The sequence below is a fragment of the Alnus glutinosa genome, chromosome 8 (genome assembly GCF_958979055.1).
Source record: "Alnus glutinosa chromosome 8, dhAlnGlut1.1, whole genome shotgun sequence".
Taxonomy (NCBI): Eukaryota; Viridiplantae; Streptophyta; class Magnoliopsida; order Fagales; family Betulaceae; genus Alnus; species Alnus glutinosa.
This window is the reverse complement of record NC_084893.1, coordinates 23,624,205-23,643,427: the sequence shown is the minus strand read 5'-3', so window position 1 is coordinate 23,643,427 and position 19,223 is coordinate 23,624,205. Positions and strand designations below refer to the sequence as shown.

The 19,223-nt window shown below is 37.0% G+C and overlaps 2 protein-coding genes across 2 annotated transcripts; both read right to left on the bottom strand.

Annotated features, from left to right (window-relative positions):
• Nucleotides 1-2,315: 2,315 nt before the first annotated feature.
• On the bottom strand, nucleotides 2,316-9,085 carry LOC133876399 (uncharacterized). Its single transcript, XM_062314673.1, has 3 exons — nucleotides 8,856-9,085; nucleotides 2,844-3,077; nucleotides 2,316-2,772 (listed from the first exon to the last, which is right to left on the bottom strand). The coding sequence occupies exons 2-3, from the start codon at nucleotides 2,928-2,930 to the stop codon at nucleotides 2,410-2,412; spliced, it is 450 nt and encodes a 149-aa protein (XP_062170657.1). The 5' UTR covers nucleotides 2,931-3,077; nucleotides 8,856-9,085; the 3' UTR covers nucleotides 2,316-2,409.
• A 3,082-nt stretch (nucleotides 9,086-12,167) lies between these two features.
• LOC133874937 (phytosulfokine receptor 2) lies at nucleotides 12,168-16,500 on the bottom strand. Its single transcript, XM_062312880.1, has one exon. It carries the CDS (start codon nucleotides 15,552-15,554, stop codon nucleotides 12,408-12,410), a length of 3,147 nt encoding a protein of 1,048 aa, XP_062168864.1. The 5' UTR covers nucleotides 15,555-16,500; the 3' UTR covers nucleotides 12,168-12,407.
• Nucleotides 16,501-19,223: the final 2,723 nt, after the last annotated feature.

Genomic DNA, 19,223 nt, shown 5'->3' with positions numbered 1-19,223 from the left:
TGCCGGTTTTTATAGTGTAATAAATCTATGATGTAATTTTTTTTAAAGGACATGAACATGATATAGTTATTTCTTATTAGTTATTAGTTAAAGACTAAAGTGTAAACTATAAAGGATTGGGGTTTTAATGTAGATGGAGCTATTACCTAATGTTAGTAACTTAGAAAGTTAGTATAATAGTATTAATGTATTACTATATAAGTTAATTTAATTATGAATCTATGATATTATTTAATTTGTAATTATAAATAAACACATTACACATTGTTAATTATAATACTATTAAGTCTATTATACATTTATACTATTAACTTAAATTGGAATTACATAAATCACATTGTTACGTATCTAGTAATAATGTGTATATAATTATATAATTTATATTAGTATTATAGAATTTATAGACTTATAGTATATGATACGTTGATAATGATATGAATATATGATATGTCATCTCTCCTATCTGAAGTTCTAGTGGTAAGGTCCTAAGGATAGACTATTGACTAATCTATAACTTATTAATGCTTTAATATATCGGAAAGATTTAATGCATAAATAAGTTATAGATTAGTCAATAGTCATTAGTGTATATTTAATATACTAACTAATAGTTAATGTTAAACTATATAGTTTGTATATAATGTCACACGACACACACTCACACACTAACAAGTAACATAATTACATATTAACTAACTCTCTTATAATTACTTATATTATTATGTTTTCTAATCTAATATGTATTTAGTAAGTTATTAACTTACTTAATTCTATATTATAATATATGAACTGAGCGATTATGTAATACTAATTAATAATGTAACTAATGTTAAATAACTTAAATCCCAACATATTTGATTACTTATAATCAGTTATGACTTATGATAATATTAAATTTGTGAATTATGATTTTAAATAAACACATTGTTGATTATAATACTATTATGCTAACAACGTAATTTAATAAATTTATGATTCCATGAATCACATTGTTATGTTTGTAGGTTATATAACTTATATAGTTATAGTTGTATTCATATGATAATGATAAAATGATATGATCTATATATCATATATCATATAATTAATAAATTATTATATCCAAATTGTTTATTCGAATTTTCGAAATTTCGAGCCCTAAATGAGTCGGGGGAAAGGGTCGGGTCGAATCAAGCGTTATTCGAGCCGGAAATTTCAAGCCTTAAATGAGCCGGGCAGGCGAGTCGGGTCGGTTGGGCCTTAAACGAGTCGGGTCGGTTGGGCCTTAAACAAGCCAGGCTCCTGAGGCCTCAAACGAGTCGAGCGGGTAGGGCCCTTAACGGGTCGAGCTCGCGAACCCCCGTCGAGTTATGTTGGACGAGTCAGGTATGTATCACTAACTAATCAAGTGGGTTTCAACAGTAATGAACGGGTTTCAACAGTGCCAAGCTCGAGTTCGGATTGGGCTAAAATGGGCGGAAACCGAGCGGGACCTCGAGCCTGGTCAGCTCGCTTACAGCCCTAACTTTGATTGTTTGGAGTCCAACTTCAAATGTTCGGCATTGAATGTTCGAGATCCAACTTCGATCGTTTGCCTCAAACGCTCGTTATCCAACTTCAAGCATTCTCTATTCAACTTTGAACGTTCGGCTCACACAGAAAATCCTCAAAAGTTTTAAATTCTCAATCCTTTCTCTTAGATCTGACCCTAACATCTTATATTGTTTTATAGAGGCACTCTAAACCCTAATTAATAGTTTAGGTATTACAACAACCCCTACATGGTATTGATTCATGCGTTTCCTTTTATATTTCAGTTTGTGATGAAAATTGAGAAAGAAATGGGTTGATGCGATATACATGTAAAATGAGTTTTAATTTGAATTTTTTATAAGTGAAAAGTGGAAAAAGTTGTTAGTTAATGTGAAAATGAGTTTGACTTTTTTGAATAGAAAGAAAAAAGGAAAAAAGAGTGGGTTGCCAAACAGGCCCATGGTTCCTTTTTTGATTAAAAAGTGCAAAGGGTGGCGCAAACCTAACTCTAGCACAACAGCCTAGTATAAAAGCCTAAAACTGAAAATTAGGGGTAATTACCTTTTTCTCCCATAAACTACCAAGTTTTGCAGAAATCTCTCATGAACTACCAACTTGACCAATATAAAACATTCAACTATCACAATTACATACTTTGCCCCCTTCCGTCAGTCAGAGTGGTTAAAATAGACGGTCAACAGGTCACGTGACCGCCACGTGCCGTCTAACAAATTTCTCTTCCTATTTTACGTGATGGAATGACTCGTTTCAAATCGCCCTCCTACTCAAAAAGTGCTAAAACATTTACCCAATTTTTTTTTAACATATCCATGAGACACTAAATTCAACATCATCGCCAATTCAACGTTTCAATGACTAGCAACCCAAACAAACCCTTCAATCTAGTTCATCGCGCTTCGCGGCATCTTGAATACTTCGATACTCAGTGGTTTCAACCACATTGTTATCAGCCTCCGCAACGATTGTGTCTTTGACATCTTGGGTAGTCTCTGTTGTAACATCATAAGCACTATCCATTTCCTGCATAACATCGTCAGCCTCCGCCGCGTACATTGCTTTTATAGCACCTTGTCTCGCTGTGTCAGGTGCAAAACCTGTCGCGCCACTCTGATCATCGTCGTTGATATTTTGAGCTTGGCCTTTGGCTTCATTAGTTCTTGCATTATTCTTGGTTTCTCGGCCTATAGGTTCAGGCAGCACTGATGTCACATTTCTCCCTTCGGCTACCGCATTAGTACCCTGAAATATTATTCCAGAAGCTTAAACTGAAACAAATAATTAAATTGATGTAGAAAAATATAAATACTTACTTTAGCCGTGTTACTGAAGCGAGCCATCCAGAGTCTGCTAGTTGTTTGGACATAACCAGGAGATTTTGCTAAACGTATTGCCGCCATCTTTCTCTGGCTATGTTAATGGCTCTCTAGCTTTATCCCACCGGCCGGCGACACCACCGTTGTGTCTTCTCTATCTGGATTATATATATACTATCAAGCGGCGCATTTGCTCACCACGTGGAAGGTCTTGGACACGTTTTGGACATGCTGACAACAATAGTTTTGGTGATTTTAGCTACTCAACAAATGTCCCAAGTTCACAGATGGTCGTTTTGTGCGTTAAATGTAAAAGAAATTAGATAGAGGCAGAGACCACAATCATGCTACACTAGTCACATATGATTTAGTGTAGTTTAATTAAATACAAATATTGAGGGTGTGGTAATTTATTTCAAATAAAAAAAATTATTTCTAAAATCTTATGCTTTGTTTGTTTCGACGTAAAATGTTTTCGTACAAGCCAAACGTCGAAAATATTTTTCGACATTTGGCTCATATGAAAAAATCACCAAAAGCAAAAAACGACCGGCAATGGTGGTCAAAATCTGTCACTAGCCGGCCAGATTCCAATAGGTTTCTCCGGAATTTGGTAACTATGCCGGATTCCGGCTAGTTTTGCCAAAATCCGACGGCACATGCCAAATTCTGGCGCCGGCCGGCCGGATTCTGTCCATCTTCACCAAAATCTGATTTGGTAGGCCGGATTCCAGCAACACTGGCCAGATTCTGACAAGCAGCCGAAATCTTGTCAGAAATGCCAAATTACGGCCTGTCCGCCGAAACTCGGCGACGATAGCCGGATTCAGGCAACTCTGGACAGATTCCGGCAACTAGATCCCAAAATTTCGAGACCTTCGACAGCAGATTCGGGCTACCAACAAAATCCAATGCCGGACGGTGATAAATTTCCGCAAACGTGCGTGCAAGAATGAAGAGTTTAAATTCAAAAAACAATTTACGGTTTTTAATTTTCCAAAAATTAAATAATCTTTTTTCGATCAAACTGAAAATGATTCCAGTTAACTATCATTTTTTGTTGCACCAAACACCGAAAAATATAAAAAATATTTTACGCCCAAACAAACGGAACATTAATTAGGGTCGAATTCCAATTTCCTTGATAGAATGAATAATAAGGTAATATTCTCATTGAGGTCCCTACTCTAGCCTATAAATAAATGTAAATGTGTCTTATTAATAAGACATTATTAGGCATATAGACTAGAAGAAACCCCTCTCTAAAATTTTTTAGAGATTCTGTTGTTGAGGTTTTTTGCTTCAAATCAAAAGCAAGTTTGAACAAATATGGTGGGAACTATGTCTAAATTTTTTCCATGCATATTATGATATATATTTTATATTCTAACATGTGGTATATATTAGAGCCTCCTCCATGCTATTTTGTTCAGCATTGAATTTTGGTTCAGAAAATTTTGGTTTGTGTTTAATATGAAAAAAAAAAAAAAAAAAAAAAAAAACCGGCACGTGTTCATCTTGCAGCTTGCATGCATCTATATGGATGCTTGCATGTGCTAGGCATCACGTGTGTATGCGATAGTTGGAGTGCTCACCGCCGCCGCACACGCGTTTGCATTTGGAGCGATGGACTGATTGGGCTAGCCCAATCCAGTGGACCCATTAGGGTCCTAATTAATAAGCAAGTGGAGCATTTACTAGCTAGATTTTACAATCGGCAAATAGACCTTGTCAAGATTGATCATATATTGACTAGCAACACTGACTATTTTGGGAATAAATCTCACTCAACCCGATCCAAAAATGAGACAACAGACTCCCGGGAGATAGACACTTAGCAGCTATTCCCAAAAAATTAGGTATCATTTATCCCAGTAGATCTGGATTAGGACTCTACCCCAAGTTGAATTGAAGTAAGAGTCATAATTCGATTAGCAGTTCTATCCCGGTAGAATCGGGATAGGACTCTGAGTCTAAATGTAGTTTGATCAGTAGTCATATTCCCGGTATAATCAAAATATGACTCATGATCCAATCAGATCATATCAGAAGTCTAATAAAGGATCAGATCAAAAGTCTAATAAAGGATCAAAGTCTAATTAGAACTCTATCAGCAGTTCTAGATCAACAAGGAGCAGGAATCCTGATCCAGGTTTGACTCTACCTCTTTGCCTATAAATAAGTACATACCCCAAGTATAAACTCAAACTGAATTTTTGGAAATTAAGCAGATTCTTTTTAGCATAAGCTAATTTAGGCATCGGAGATGACCCCCGGAAGGGTCCCTTAGGTTTGCTCATTTTGCAGAATTTTTGAGAAGCGTGAAGAACCTCGAAGAACGTGCTAATTCATACCAAACCGAAAACAGTACCAACAGTTTGGCGCCGTCTGTGGGATATGATTATTCGTTCCTCATAAAAGAAAAAGAAGATCCAGCGTGGTGATGAACACACGTTCCATAAGCCAGACCAACCAACAGCCCAGAGCCCCACTAGAACCAGTTATTCAGAATGATCCACAGCCTCCACCGACCAATGGAGACCAGGATCGCATAGCAGTGTTGGAAGCTTAGATTGAAGCCTTAAAGGCAAAATTGTTGCGCAGGAGGCCGAGACAGCCCCATCCCGAGATGAACAGGGATGAGCTTGAAGAAGAAGATCGCAACAGCAACACTAATCCTCGGAGGGAGGACGACTACCAAGGAGATCTGAGCAGAGTTATTGCCGACTTGGAAAGAATGTGCACATAAATGGAGATGGAAAGGAAGGACAAAAGCAGATCTGTGGTTGTGGATAAGCTCTTAATGGGTACAGACTCACCCTTCACCAGACGGGTAACAGACTATCGGGTACCTGAGAAGTTTAAGGTACCCCAAATTCTAAGTTATGCTGGAGACAGAGATCCTTTAGATCACCTAGAGAATTTCGGAGCTCATCTAAACCTTCATGGGACACCCGATGAAGTAGCGTGCCAGGCCTTCCCCCTTACTCTTTTGGGGAATGCCCGGGATTGGTTCAAGAAGCTGTCCCTGAATTTTGTTGATCAGTTTAAGAAGCTGTCCAAAATATTCCTAACAGAATTTCTAGCTTTCCGGACAAAGAAGAAGCCTTCGGGATATTTGCTAACGTTGCACAAGCAAAGCAACGAGAGTCTTAAGGAGTTTATGGCCCGATTCAACCGGGAGAAGGTTTCGGTCGAAGATCTGACCGAGGATATGATCTTTGCTGCCATTTATCAAGGAATTTCACTTGAGGAGCCTTTGATGAAGAAGTTGGTCCAAAAGCAACCGAGTACCTTGCAGGGCTTGATGGATAAGGTAGAAGAATTCATCAATCAGAAAGAGACGCTGAAGTCTATGGCCAGTTCTAGGCTACCCCGAGAGACAAACCCGAAAAAGAAAAGGAGCTAATGGGAAAGAGCAGAGGCCGATAAAGAAGTTTAAAGATTACAATTTTACACTTCTCAATGCCGAGATATCAGAAGTCCTTATGGAGATTAAAAAAAAAAAAAAAAAAAGATCCAGCGTTTCGAGAACCACCAAAGATACCAGGTGATCCTCCTTATAGGAATGCAAGCAAGTATTGCGATTTTCATAAACAAGCAAGTCATTACACCGAGGGGTGCGTAACCCTAAGGTTGTTAATAGAATAATTCATAAAAGAATGGCAAGCCAGTTCGGTTCTTGGGAGAACAACGGAACCAGCCAGAAAATAACAGATTCCGGAATCATCGGGACTATCAGCCCCGAGATCAGCAACCACATGATTGCTATCTCCGAGACCGTCCTCAGCTAGACGAAAGGGATCAGGAAAATGATCCCCGGGATGAAATAGAAAGAAGAGAGGACCGAGGAAGCAGAAGCCCATGGTGTAGAGAGCCGAGGCAACAACAGAATCTGCCCGAGGTTATGTAGAAAGGACTCTCAGAAATTTTAGGCTAGACTTTTATTTTTAGCATTTATGTTTGCAAAGAACTAGACTTTTATTTTTAACTCATACTAGTTATAATAAAAGACAAAAAATTCCCCAGATTTTGGGAATAATTATTTTCAGAATAAAAGAATAGAACTGACTTAAGCATCAGAGTGTTCCCATTTTAGGGACAGGGAACCCATTGATGTCGCTTATTTTGCAGACAAAAGACTCTCGGATCAGTCCTTACCGAGAGCAAGAAGAAAGACTCTCGGATCAGTCCTTGCCAAGAGCAAGAAGGAAGCCTCTTGGATCAATCATTGCCGAGAGAAAGAATAAGCCTCTCGGATCAGTCCATGCCGAGAGCAAGAATAAAGACTCTCAGATCAATCCTTGCCAAGAGCACAAGACAAAGCCTCTCGGATCAGTCCTTGCTAAGAGCAAGAAGAAAGCTTCTCAGATTAGTCATTGCCAAGAGCAAGAAGAAAGACTCTCGGACCAGTCCTTGCCGAGAGCAAGAATGAAGCTTCTCGGATCAGTCCTTGCCGAGAGCAAGAAAAAAGACTCTCGGATTAGTCCTTGCCGAGAGCAAGAAGGAAGCCTCTCGGATCAGTCCTTAATGAGAGCAAGAATAAAGACACTTGGATTAGTCCTTGCTGAGAGCAATAAGCGAAGCCTCTCGGATCAGTCCTTACCAAGAGAAAGAAAGAACCCTCTCGGATCAGTCCTTTCCGAGAGAAAGAAAGAAACCTCTCGGATCAGTCCTTGCCGAGAGCCATAAGCGAAGCCTCTCGGATCAATCCTTGTCGAGAGCCAAGGGTAAGATTTAAACCTCAGGTTAGCAGGTTTTCAGAATGAGACAAAGCTCGGGTTTTTTGAGACATAGAATTCCCATTATTCAAGCAAGATTCGGATAAGGGAATTGGGGGGGTAACTGTTGGGAATAAATCCCACCCAACCTGATCCAAGGAGGAGACAGCAGGACTCGCGGGAAGTCCAATCCCGGGAGATAGATACTTAGTAGCTATTCCCGAGAAATCAGGTATCATTTATAACAGTAGATATGGATTAGGACTCTACTCCAAGTTGAATTGAAGTAAGAGTCATAATTCGATTAGCAGTCCTATCCCGGTAGAATCGGGATAGGACTCTTAGTCCAAGTGTAGTTTGATCAGTAATCCTATTCTCGATATAATCAAGATAGGACTCATGATCTAATCAAATCAGATCAGAAGTCTAATAAAGGATCAGATCAAAAGTCTAATAAAGGATCAAAGTCCAATTAGAACTCTAATAGCAGTTCTAGATCAATAAAGAGCAGGAATCTTAATCTAAGTTTGACTCAACCTCTTTACCTATAAATAGACTCATACCCCGGGTATAAACTCAAACTAAATTTTTGGAGATTAAGCAGATTCTTTTTAGTAGGAGCTAATTTAGACATCAAAGAGGACCACCAGAAGGGTCCCTTAAGTTTGCTCATTTTGCATAATTCTTGAGAAGTGTAAAGAGCCTCGAAGAACATGCCGATTCATACCATACCGAAAACTATACCAACAGACTATCTGTAAAATGTGGATAGCATACATGATGCTCCCTACTACACTATAGTTGGGAACACATCGCATAAATTACTCCTCGTCAAGTGGAGCACTCACTTGCTTAGAATTTTATTTAATATGAAGGATGAACAAATATTGGATATTTGATGATTTTAAGGTGTGATTCTTCATAATTTAAAGGAAAAAAAAAATGTTGTTTGAATTAGGATCGGATGTGAATGGTGAAGAGGATAATTCATAAGGCAGTCTAAAACTTGGTATTCAAAATACAACAGCCCCAAAGTAGGCCAGTTTGCAAACTGTTGAAGCTTTGTAACGATCGATTGTCACTTTTTAAATATTAGAGACAAAGATTACTTTTTCCTCAAAATAAAACAAAAAATGAAGGAAATGAGAGGAGAGAAATAAGAAAAGATAATAATAAATTACTTTTAATTTAAAAAATAAAATAAATAAATAAAAGAAGAAGAAAGAATAATAAATCACAATAGTGCCGTAAGTTATAAGTGACATTAATTAATTATATGGATAATTACCTCAGAGCGTTGGTAAGCAGTGGAGAAGCAAGCCCTGGAGAATGTGCGAGACTTGGAGACGTACGTTGATGGTGGATGTCTATGCTAAGAGTAAGGCTGCCATAGTAGCTTTAACTCTGTGTTCCCCCTCGCAGGTTGTTTTAGGCCCTGATAAAGCTGTAATCGGTGCTCATGCACCATTAATGATATATATAGTCTCAAACACAGGAAGGTTAAGGTGGCTAATCCTTTGCATGACACGTCAAGAGAGGCTTCGACACGTTTGTTCCTTTGTTCTTTTGTTCTTCGATCTTCTTGAACTAACCCCATCAGATAAAGATGCTTTTTTGTAGATGAAATTCTAGTGTATAGAAGGCCTGAAGTACTTTGTCGGATGTTCTTAGCATCTGATGTGTTTCAAATTAATTAGCATATTACGTACATATTACAGAAAGTTGGCATATGAATCAGCATAATCCCACCAACGGGAAACTTGGCATCAATTAAAGCATGTGAATTAGCATATTACAGAACTTAGAATCCATGCCTCCCACTATGGCATATTTTTCTCTTATCCAGAAAAAAAAATAAAAAATTGGCATCACCTCTAGAATTTAGAAATTCTCTTATCCGACTCCAAGACATGCGTTATCCATCTGCTTTTGGCATCTTATTCACAATGTGAGTCTTCACAGACAGATATTTTTTTTATCTTAAACCTGGTCATAACTAATAACATAATGATTCTACTCCTTAAAATTTAAAATTAATCAAATCACTTCTTAAGGTATACTCCGTTATCAAATCGCTCACCCCGTTAGTTTTAACAGGGTGAACGATTTGATAAATTTCAAACAAGAAACTGAGAGATTGTACACAAAAGCAACATATATATATATATATATATATAGAGAGAGAGAGAGAGAGAGAGAGAGAGTCACGTTTAATGGAAAAAGAAAAAAAGCATCATACTCTAGTAATTTAAAGTACAGAGTACTCTTCTTCTTCCTGGCCTCCTGAACCACAAAGCTATGCAGGTTGTGTTGTGTGGCTAATCCTTTGCATGACACGTTTTTGCAGGCAAAACAGGCTGACAGTGTTCGGTGTTAGGTATGAGTTCACCCGCTAACTCCTTTAAGGTCAATTTTAACGCAACTTATTTAATTAAATGAGTCAATTCAAATATGACCTGTTAAATAAACGAGTCACACAACACGACCCTTCTAACCCGTTTAATTAACGAATCGTGTTCAAAACTAAGTAAAAAAAAAGTAATCTTAACAGCAATTCAACTACAACTTCAAAAGAAATTTTCGAAATCGAAGTAGACAATCGAGAATACTATCAACGAGCATGTAGGAACGGATTTAGGAGGGGGCAGGCATAGGCCATGCCCCCACCCCCCTCAATTTCAAAAAATAAAAAATAAAAAATAAAAAAATTTAGCTTACTAACCCCTACTAACAAATGTTTTTGGTTCCTAACCCCTACCCATAAAAGTTTCTAACTCCGTTCCTGCAAGCATGAATGATCTTACTATCTCAATAAGGACATTGATTTACTATGTTAATTTGTGCACATCTGCGTTGTGCGCTTTAAAACGTTACTCTACTTTTAGAGGCGATATATGTTGGCTTCATAATCGCACGTCGACATAACTCTTAAGGGCAGTCGTTACAAAACCTTGTCTTAACCCGGATACATCCATTTAACAAAATGTATGTGCCTAACCAACACAAGTTTGATCCTCATACATTTTCTTCTTGTCGGGATTTATAGCAAATATTTGTTGTCCTCTAACAATTTGAGCAACAAATTATTAAAAATTCAATTTCAAAACATCGTGTATGCTATTCGAAAAAAAAAAGTCCCATTTTTAAAGTATTAGAAAATAATAATCATTTTTCGTACCAAACATAACCTTAGTGTTGGCTTGAAGAGGTAACGCCTTAAATTATGCTCCTAAAAGTCTGATTTTCTTATTTTCAATGTCAATATTGACTCTCTATTTTATTTTATTTTATTTTCCAACACTGTACTTATCTCTATTCTTTGAAAATTAGTTCTTATTATATATTAGCCTTTTCAATTGGCCACTTTCTTTGAGGGCATGGGCATCCTTAAAACAGTAGTCATACAGGAAGTTCTGCATAAGACAAAAGAATCATGTACTGTCAGGAACAGTACATTCAGAAATAAATGATTTTTTTGGAAATAATTTAAACAATGAAAAAAAAAATGCAAGTTTATAACTTTTGGTGTTCATCATTTAAATTTTTTAAGGACTAAATTTTAATTTTTTAAATTTTAGAGAAAAAATTGAAAGAATCCAAAATGTATTTCAACCAAAAAAAAAAAGTAATAAAATACTATTATAGCTGTACATCCCCTATTTCAAATCTATATTGGGTCTTATGTGAGTCCAATGTATTGGTTTTAGAATATATAGGCCCATTTAGTTGGGCCTATGTTAGAATAGAAAATATATTATTTTGAACAGATTGTGAAAATATATCACAACTTAAGAACATGTGAGTTACAAATTTTATTTTCCAGAATTATTTCAAAAGTGACTTGTGGTTTAATGGATGAAAGCTAGTGTCACATTAGAGGGCTTTGAATTCCCATCGGGCGGACCACTCCTTTGAATTTTTGTGGACACATATTTCTGGTACATCTTCTGTACATCTTTTTTTTAAAATCAACCATTAAATCTATAGTAATTTTTCAAATTTAGAAATGAGAGCTTACGATGCTCGGCTTTAAATGAAATCATGCTCTATGACATCCTGCCGAGAATTCTGCAAAATAGATAGATTGGTCAAGATTGAGAAAATAGAGATGAAAGAAAGATTGAAGCTAGTATGGATTACAATATCAACAAACTATAGATGTCATTGTCAACCACTGTTGATGAAAATCAGTGAACATGGAGTGCTTGAAAGATCAGGTTTGTTTGGCAAAACTTATTAGATGATAGTTTTTGCTTTTTGGTTGTGATGTAACGTAACGTAAATGTGAAAGTAGATTTGAGTGTATTGTATTTTTGAGTTATTTGTTAATATTTTTGCTGTTTTGCTTTCTAGTCCCTCAAAAACTCCAAAAATTAGAAACACAGGACATGAAGGGCAAGTACAATTTTCAGATCAGCCTTCTTTTTTTCCCTGGCATCTGAAGGGACAAAGATGTCATTTTTGCAAGTTAAATTAGACATGCAAGTGATAAAGTAACTTCCAATCCTGAGACAAAATATGAATTCGTTTTCATTTGCAGATGAGTCATGACCATAGCACAATCGATATTTGCAATAGGAAACCCCTGTAGTTCAGAAAATTAAGCAAAGAAGAACTCATTCTTTCTATAAATTGCTTATTTCTAGTAAAAGAAATGGCCAAATAGCCTATGTATACAAAGTTCATCAGTCAGTGTACAGTACCATACGACTGTATTTGATAAGAAACCAGTCACTTGTTGAAACCCACACAAACCTTCTACAAACTTTGGACAATGTCTCCCTTTTCTGGGATTCCCCACGGAAAATTAGACCCATAAAAAGAAAGGGAAGTGTGGATTTCACTGCTGTGCATCTTTAAATCCAACACCATCAAGCCAGGAAACAACTTGCTCAATAGAGGGTCTCTGTCTTGGATCTTGGTCTATGCATTTACAGGCAACAACAAGCACCTCTAAGAGCTGCTTTTCATGATCCTTATCCCATATTGCTGTATCTATAATTTCCTCCTCCCTCTTCTCAGATTTCATCTGAAACACCCAAGAGACCAAATTCCTGCAGTTTTTGCCTTTGCAAACCTCCACAGGTCTTTTACCAGTAAGAAGCTCGAGAAGAACAACTCCAAAACTATAGACATCACCCCTAAAAGTTGCTGTTAAAGTCTGACTATATTCAGGAGGGATATAACCCAAAGTTCCAACCAAATCCGTTGTGACATGAGTATCGTAAGGTTGCAGTAGCCTTGAGAGACCAAAATCAGCCAAATGAGCTTCGAAATCTTCATCCAAAAGTATGTTGCTAGATTTTATGTCTCGATGAACTACGTTCGGCTCACAACCCTTATGCAAGTAAGCTAATCCATGAGCTGCACCTTGAGCTATCTTGAGTCTTGCATCCCATTTTAGTAGTGAGCCCCCATCCAAATTCTCATGCAGCCAATAATCCAAGCTTCCATTCTCCATGTAGGAGTAAATTAACAACCTGTCGCTACCATATCGGCAATAACCTTGAAGAGCAACAAGGTTCTTATGCTGAGCTCTTGAGAGGGCTTCCACTTCAGCTTGGAATTCACGTTCCATCTGACCACAATCCCCAGAAAGTCTCTTGATAGCAGCTTTTGTCCCATTTGGAAGGTTGGCCTTGTAAACCAGACCAAATCCACCACAACCAATAATGTTTGCTTGGTTGAAGTTGTTTGTAGATTTTAACAATTCTGCAACTGTGAGATCTTTACAATCCGAATTCTGAAAGAGTACAACCTTTGAAGACCCAAGCGCTTCAGACAACCTGTGTGGCCTGCTGAGTTCCACGTCAAAGTTATCAATTGGATCCCCCACATCCCTCCTGGACATTTTAAGCACAGCAATTGCAAGAAGCACTGCAATTCCAACACCAATACTGATCGTTATGCCAACGATGCTGCCTCGACCAAATTTATTGTTTGAACCAGATCGCATAACAGGTACTTTACTCCCACCGTGATCACAAGGAATATCTATTTGCCCACAAAGTCCCAGGTTGCCCTCAAAACTCGATTTCGGAAAGCTTGAGAACTGTCCCCCGATTGGAATCATCCCATGCAAGTGGTTATATGCCACACTAAACTTTGACAAGAAAGTGAGCTTACTGAATGACACGGGGATTGATCCATATAGATTATTATATGACAAATCCATTGATTCCAAGTTCCCCATCTCTGAAATCGAGCTAGGGATGGTCCCAGTTATGTTGTTCCTGCTCAAATCTAAGACATGTAGCTCTTTTAATCGCCCGATGTCAGGCGATATTATTCCACTTATTCTGTTATTGCTCAAGTATATTGAGGGGGGGAAACTTGAGGCCTGGTTGTATTGCAGGCCATTAGCACTCTGGTTTCGCTTTACATACAGCGGAATGCCAGCAGAAGCAGAAAGATTTGATGAGCTGCAATTTAAAAAAATGAGGCTCTTCAGCTCTGTCAGACTTTTTGGGATTTCACCTGTGAGAGAGTTATTTGAGAAGTCCAAGTAAAACAAATTCTCCATCTGACCAATCCAAGGAGGGATACTGCCATTGAAGTGATTCCAAGACAAATCCAGGACTTGCAACTTCCGACTATTCAACAACCAACCTGGGATTTGGCCTTTCAGAGCACAATTCCCAAGCGCCAAAATCCTCAGGCTCTCAAACCCACTCACATTTTCAGGAATTTCCTCACCATGAAAATTCTTTGTAAGGATAAGAGTGGTGAGATTTTTGCATTGCTGCAGCACAGATAGTGCCCCAGATAAGTTCACAAAGCTGTTGTTCGACAATGAAAGAAACAACAGCGATGTAAGCTTTGCGAAATCTTCAGGGATTAGGCCAGTCAATTCGTTCTTAGCAAGGCTCAAAATTTTCAATTCATGGCAATTAGATAGGGAATTTGGAAGGAGCCCAAAAAAACGATTACTGGCAAGATCAAGTGTGAGAAGATTTGGCAACCCAGTGAAATTAAGATCAATATAACCAATAAACGAATTGTTACGAAGATTAAGCACTTGAAGCTTTGAGCAGAGTGCAAGGGTAGTTGGCAATGGCCCAGAAAATGAATTTGAGTGTGCAACAATTTGTTCTAGTTGTGAAAGGTTCCCAAACACATTTGGCAGTTCACCAGAAAATTGGTTTCCAGAAATGACGAGGGTTTTAAGGGAAGAGAGCTTACTCAATTTCTCGCTTAGCTGGCCAGAGAAATTGTTCCCAGAGACTGAGAGTTGCTCCAAAGCTGACAGAGAATACAAAGAATCAGGAAGATGCCCTGAAAGTGAATTGCTGTCCACATGTAATTGTTGCAGAGATGTGCTGCAATTTCCCAAGCCTTCAAGACCGCCCACCAGACGGTTCACAGACAAATCAAGAATCTGAATCCCATTTGAGGAACTGCAAATGTTAGAATTAAACTGGCCGGAGAATGAATTGTTGCTAATGTTGAACACAAAAAGATTTGGCAATCCCCTGAGCTCGGGAAAATTCCCACTAAATGAGTTGCTAGAGATATTCAATACTTGAATGGATTCAAGTGCCACTGAAACCGGTCCTGACAGATTGTTATGGCTCAAATCAAGAACTTCCAGCCACTTCAAGTTTGAAAGCTCTGTGGGCAACTCACCATCGAGATGATTCCTTGAAAGATCAAGCAATTTCAGCTGGTCCAATCGACCCAAGGAGTGTGAAATCGTCCCTTTGAGACCCATCTTGGAGAGAAGCAACTTGGTCACTCTACCAGCAACAGAACCATTTCCCTTCACATTCTCACAGACAACACCATCCCACTTGCAGCAAATGGATTCACTGGACCAGGCTGTGACGATGGACCCATTCGTGAGGTTTCCTGCAAACTCCTTCAGCGCCAAAAGATCATGAGGATCGCAAGATGGGGCTGGGCTTTTCAGACCCATAGATGAACAAAGAAAGCAAGCCAAGAATACCCATTGGAGGAAAGTCATTGGAACAGACCGCAGCACCACCATTGCTGAAACCACAAGAAATTTCCCAGCTCAAATCAAGGCCAATACTCCTCCCATGCACTGCTTTTCAGAAGCAAGAAGAAATCCAAATGAAGAAACTTGCATACGCACGTGCCTAAAGACGTGCAGCTTGCAAATGAAGCAAGAATTACAAGTAAAAGACAATTGAGATCACCAATTCCCACCAGAAATCGAAAGTGTTTAACAAACACTGCCCCTTATAGAAGGAGAAAAAACACACCTCAGAAACCACAGAAGGAGAAACTAATAACAGCTTGTAAGTGAAGCAATTAACAGTGACTCTCGGAAAAAGGTGAAGCAATAATAAATACGAGTAGAACCACTGAGATACCAAGTCCCCACCAGAAATTCAAAACCCTTGACCACAAATCAAGAACCCCATTAACCCCTATTTTGCTGAACAAGCAATGATGCAAAACCCCATTTAGAGAGAATGAAAATGACCCAATTGAAGGAACCCTAAACCCATCTCCCAAATCACCTAAGGAGCCGCAAAAAACAAAGATTTCAGATCCCAAGATCAAAGATTTCAGTCAACGAACTAGAAGAGAGGAAGAATCATAACAAAAGAAAGGAACTTTAACTAAGCTAGTAGGCAGTAGACCCTTTTTTTCTTCTATTTTGGTTATTGCTAACTTAGCAAGCAAGTAGACCCATGATCCCCAAAGAAAGCCCCACAGTGAAAGCATTACCATCCCTTGCAAGTGAAGTAACAGTCGTCTGGGAAACCAACCCTGTACCCACTTTGCCCGCAAATGGATCTTCCCCAATTTCAAAACCAGACGTCTCTCTCTCTCTCTCTCTCCCACTAATATTCAAAGCCTAAAAAAAAAGATGACAGAATCTAGAGAAGAAAAAGAAGGCTAGATATTTCAAATCAAAGAACAGTAGAAGAGAAATAGTAGTAGTGTGATGTGTGAGTGCATTTTCCTGAAACAGAAAAAGGAAAGTTCCCTGTCTTGTTTGAATCTAATATTCTATTGGACACACACTTGGGGGAAGGGCACTCCATTTGAAAGTGAGACGCAAGAGCTGACTTTTTTGACAATTCTCTTTTGGTTTTATTCACAGATTACAAAGCCACTCCTTCTCTTATTTTCAATAATCAATACCTACAACATTTGTCTGTTTCTTTCTCTACTTCCCACTAATTTGTACTATATTATATATATATATATATATATATATATATATATATATATATATATATATATATATATTCAATATTATAACCAGTCTGTGGGGTGGTGGGGGATGGGGTTTTGATGAGGTTGGACATGCTTGGTGGCTGGTGCGGTCTAACGAGGAAAAAGACCATCATCCTACTCCGACGTTTTCATTTGCGCGTGCCCCTACTGCCCAGTCACACTATTATGTCTACTTTTTTCTTTTTAAGCAAAAAAAGGTCATGGGGATAACTAGAGGTTTTTAGCTCTTCACTTTACTTTTACCATCGTAACTTTATTTTTTTTTTTTTCTTTATAATTTTACATATATTATCTAATAGGCATATTGAATTACAATTAGTTTAGGCTCAGTTTCTCCATTAGGATAATTCCACGATATTAAATTTTTCTAAGGTTCGGTCTCTCTCTAACACTTCCATATACAACAAAATTTATGTCCATCAAATATCAATAACAATACTATTAGAAATATAATTATACATTGCGGAATAAATAATTCGATACTTTTGTTATACCGGATGACTTTGATCTTACGTAGTTATTCTGCGTGCTTTGTTCTTAAATTCTTCTCTCGGTGATAAAATATACTACTAGAGTAATACCTATACAATTCACAGTCTAAGTGACTTCCACACATTCAATGATATGCAAACACATACACATGCTGCCACACAATTTTACCACAGATAAATTTTTCTATCTCTTTCTCTTGGTGTTTTTTGCTGTCTCTTTTTTGGTATCTTAATAACTGCTGCATGGTATTGCTTATATACAGTTTATTAGCATGTAACCGTTATTTGCATGTGGAGTAAGGCAGTTACAACACACCTGTTGGGAATGAGATAAAACAGTTTTGGCTACTCACTTTGTGCGCCAATAACTACTACATCTCCTATTTGCACACAATGGGCACAACAATACAACTATGCATGCATCTCTCCATCTGTTTTCAATCGTGTTCATACTGACAAATAGAGTGTGCGACCACCAAGCACACCTGCAAGAATGGTTAGGAGCACTCATGTTCTTGCATTTTTTAACATTAAGATCCCTATTTTTCAATTTAATTATTTCGAGACTCCAAGTTTAGGGCCACTTTAAATCTAAAACCTTTGTCCACCCTTCGTCAAATAAATGACATAAAAATATAATTATATATGCCCATGACTTAAAAATAAGTAATTTTAGAAGATTTTTATGTGTTCTTTCAAAAATGAGATAGCTTTTAAAATTAACATTTGATCAAAATTCAATAGTGATCAATCACAAGTCCAATGGTGATTTTAAAAGTCACCTCATTTTTTGAGGATAGAAGAGTAACACAAAAGATACTTCTAGCATTAATCCGTAAAAACCTTTGTCCACCGGTGGAGGCTATATTCCTTTTTTTTTAAAAAAAAAAAAAAAAAAGAAAAAAATCTAAAGACATTTTTTTTTTGTCCTTTTACCATAAAAAATAAAAATAAAAATTGATTAGAGGTCTAGAATTTAAAGTAACCATAAACTCGTGTCTCAAAATCGCCAAATTGAAAATTAAGATCTTAATATCAAAAGGGGTAAAAGCATGAAGGAGTGGTGACATGATTTCCAAAAAAATAATTTATAACTTCAATCAATATAACAAGGTGAAAAAACGAGTCATGCATGGAAAAATCATAGGCTAAACAAAATATATATATATATATATATATATATAAAAATGCATGATGGGTAATTTATGAAAATTCCAATCCTTTTCATTCAGTATTTCAACAGACTTGTTTCCAAGAAAGTGATATTTAAACAGTATTTCAACATGTTAAACAATTTTAGTCAATTTTCTCTAACCAGAGGTTTTTGTTTTCTTGAGTTTATTGATATTTAATTAATAAATTAGTAATTAAAAAGTGGAAAAAAAAAAAAAGCATATTTCTTTGAAATTGGTGCTTATGGAATAAATTGTTTCACATGTATGTGATCAATTGTCCAAATTGTTTCTACAACTAATGCAGAGCAAGTATTTTTTTTTTTTTTTTTTTTTTGAATATTCTTAAAACAAGACTTTGGGGACGGTCACTCTCTTGCAAATCATATAGTTATCAATATTGGGAAAGAAATTACTAAAACTTTTAGCCCAAAGATATTAATTGATAGATTATTTTTATTCTCTAAAACATCTTCTTTTTTTAATTCAAAGTGGGAAGGGGAAAAGGAGAATTACACAAAAAAAAAATGGCAAGAGAGCCTTTATAAAAGAAGTCAAAAATGGGTCAAATAAATTATCCGACTCATCAAAGTAACCGATCACGTCAATGACGGTGCTTAATATATATATATTAAATTCATATTTTTTATTTACTTAAACTTTTAATACAAATAGTGATTTAATATATTCAAATTGACTAAAAATATTTTTTTCACTCCTGTTTATTTCTAAGGTAATATTAATATATAAAAAAATCTGGTTTGAAATTTTTATTTTAAA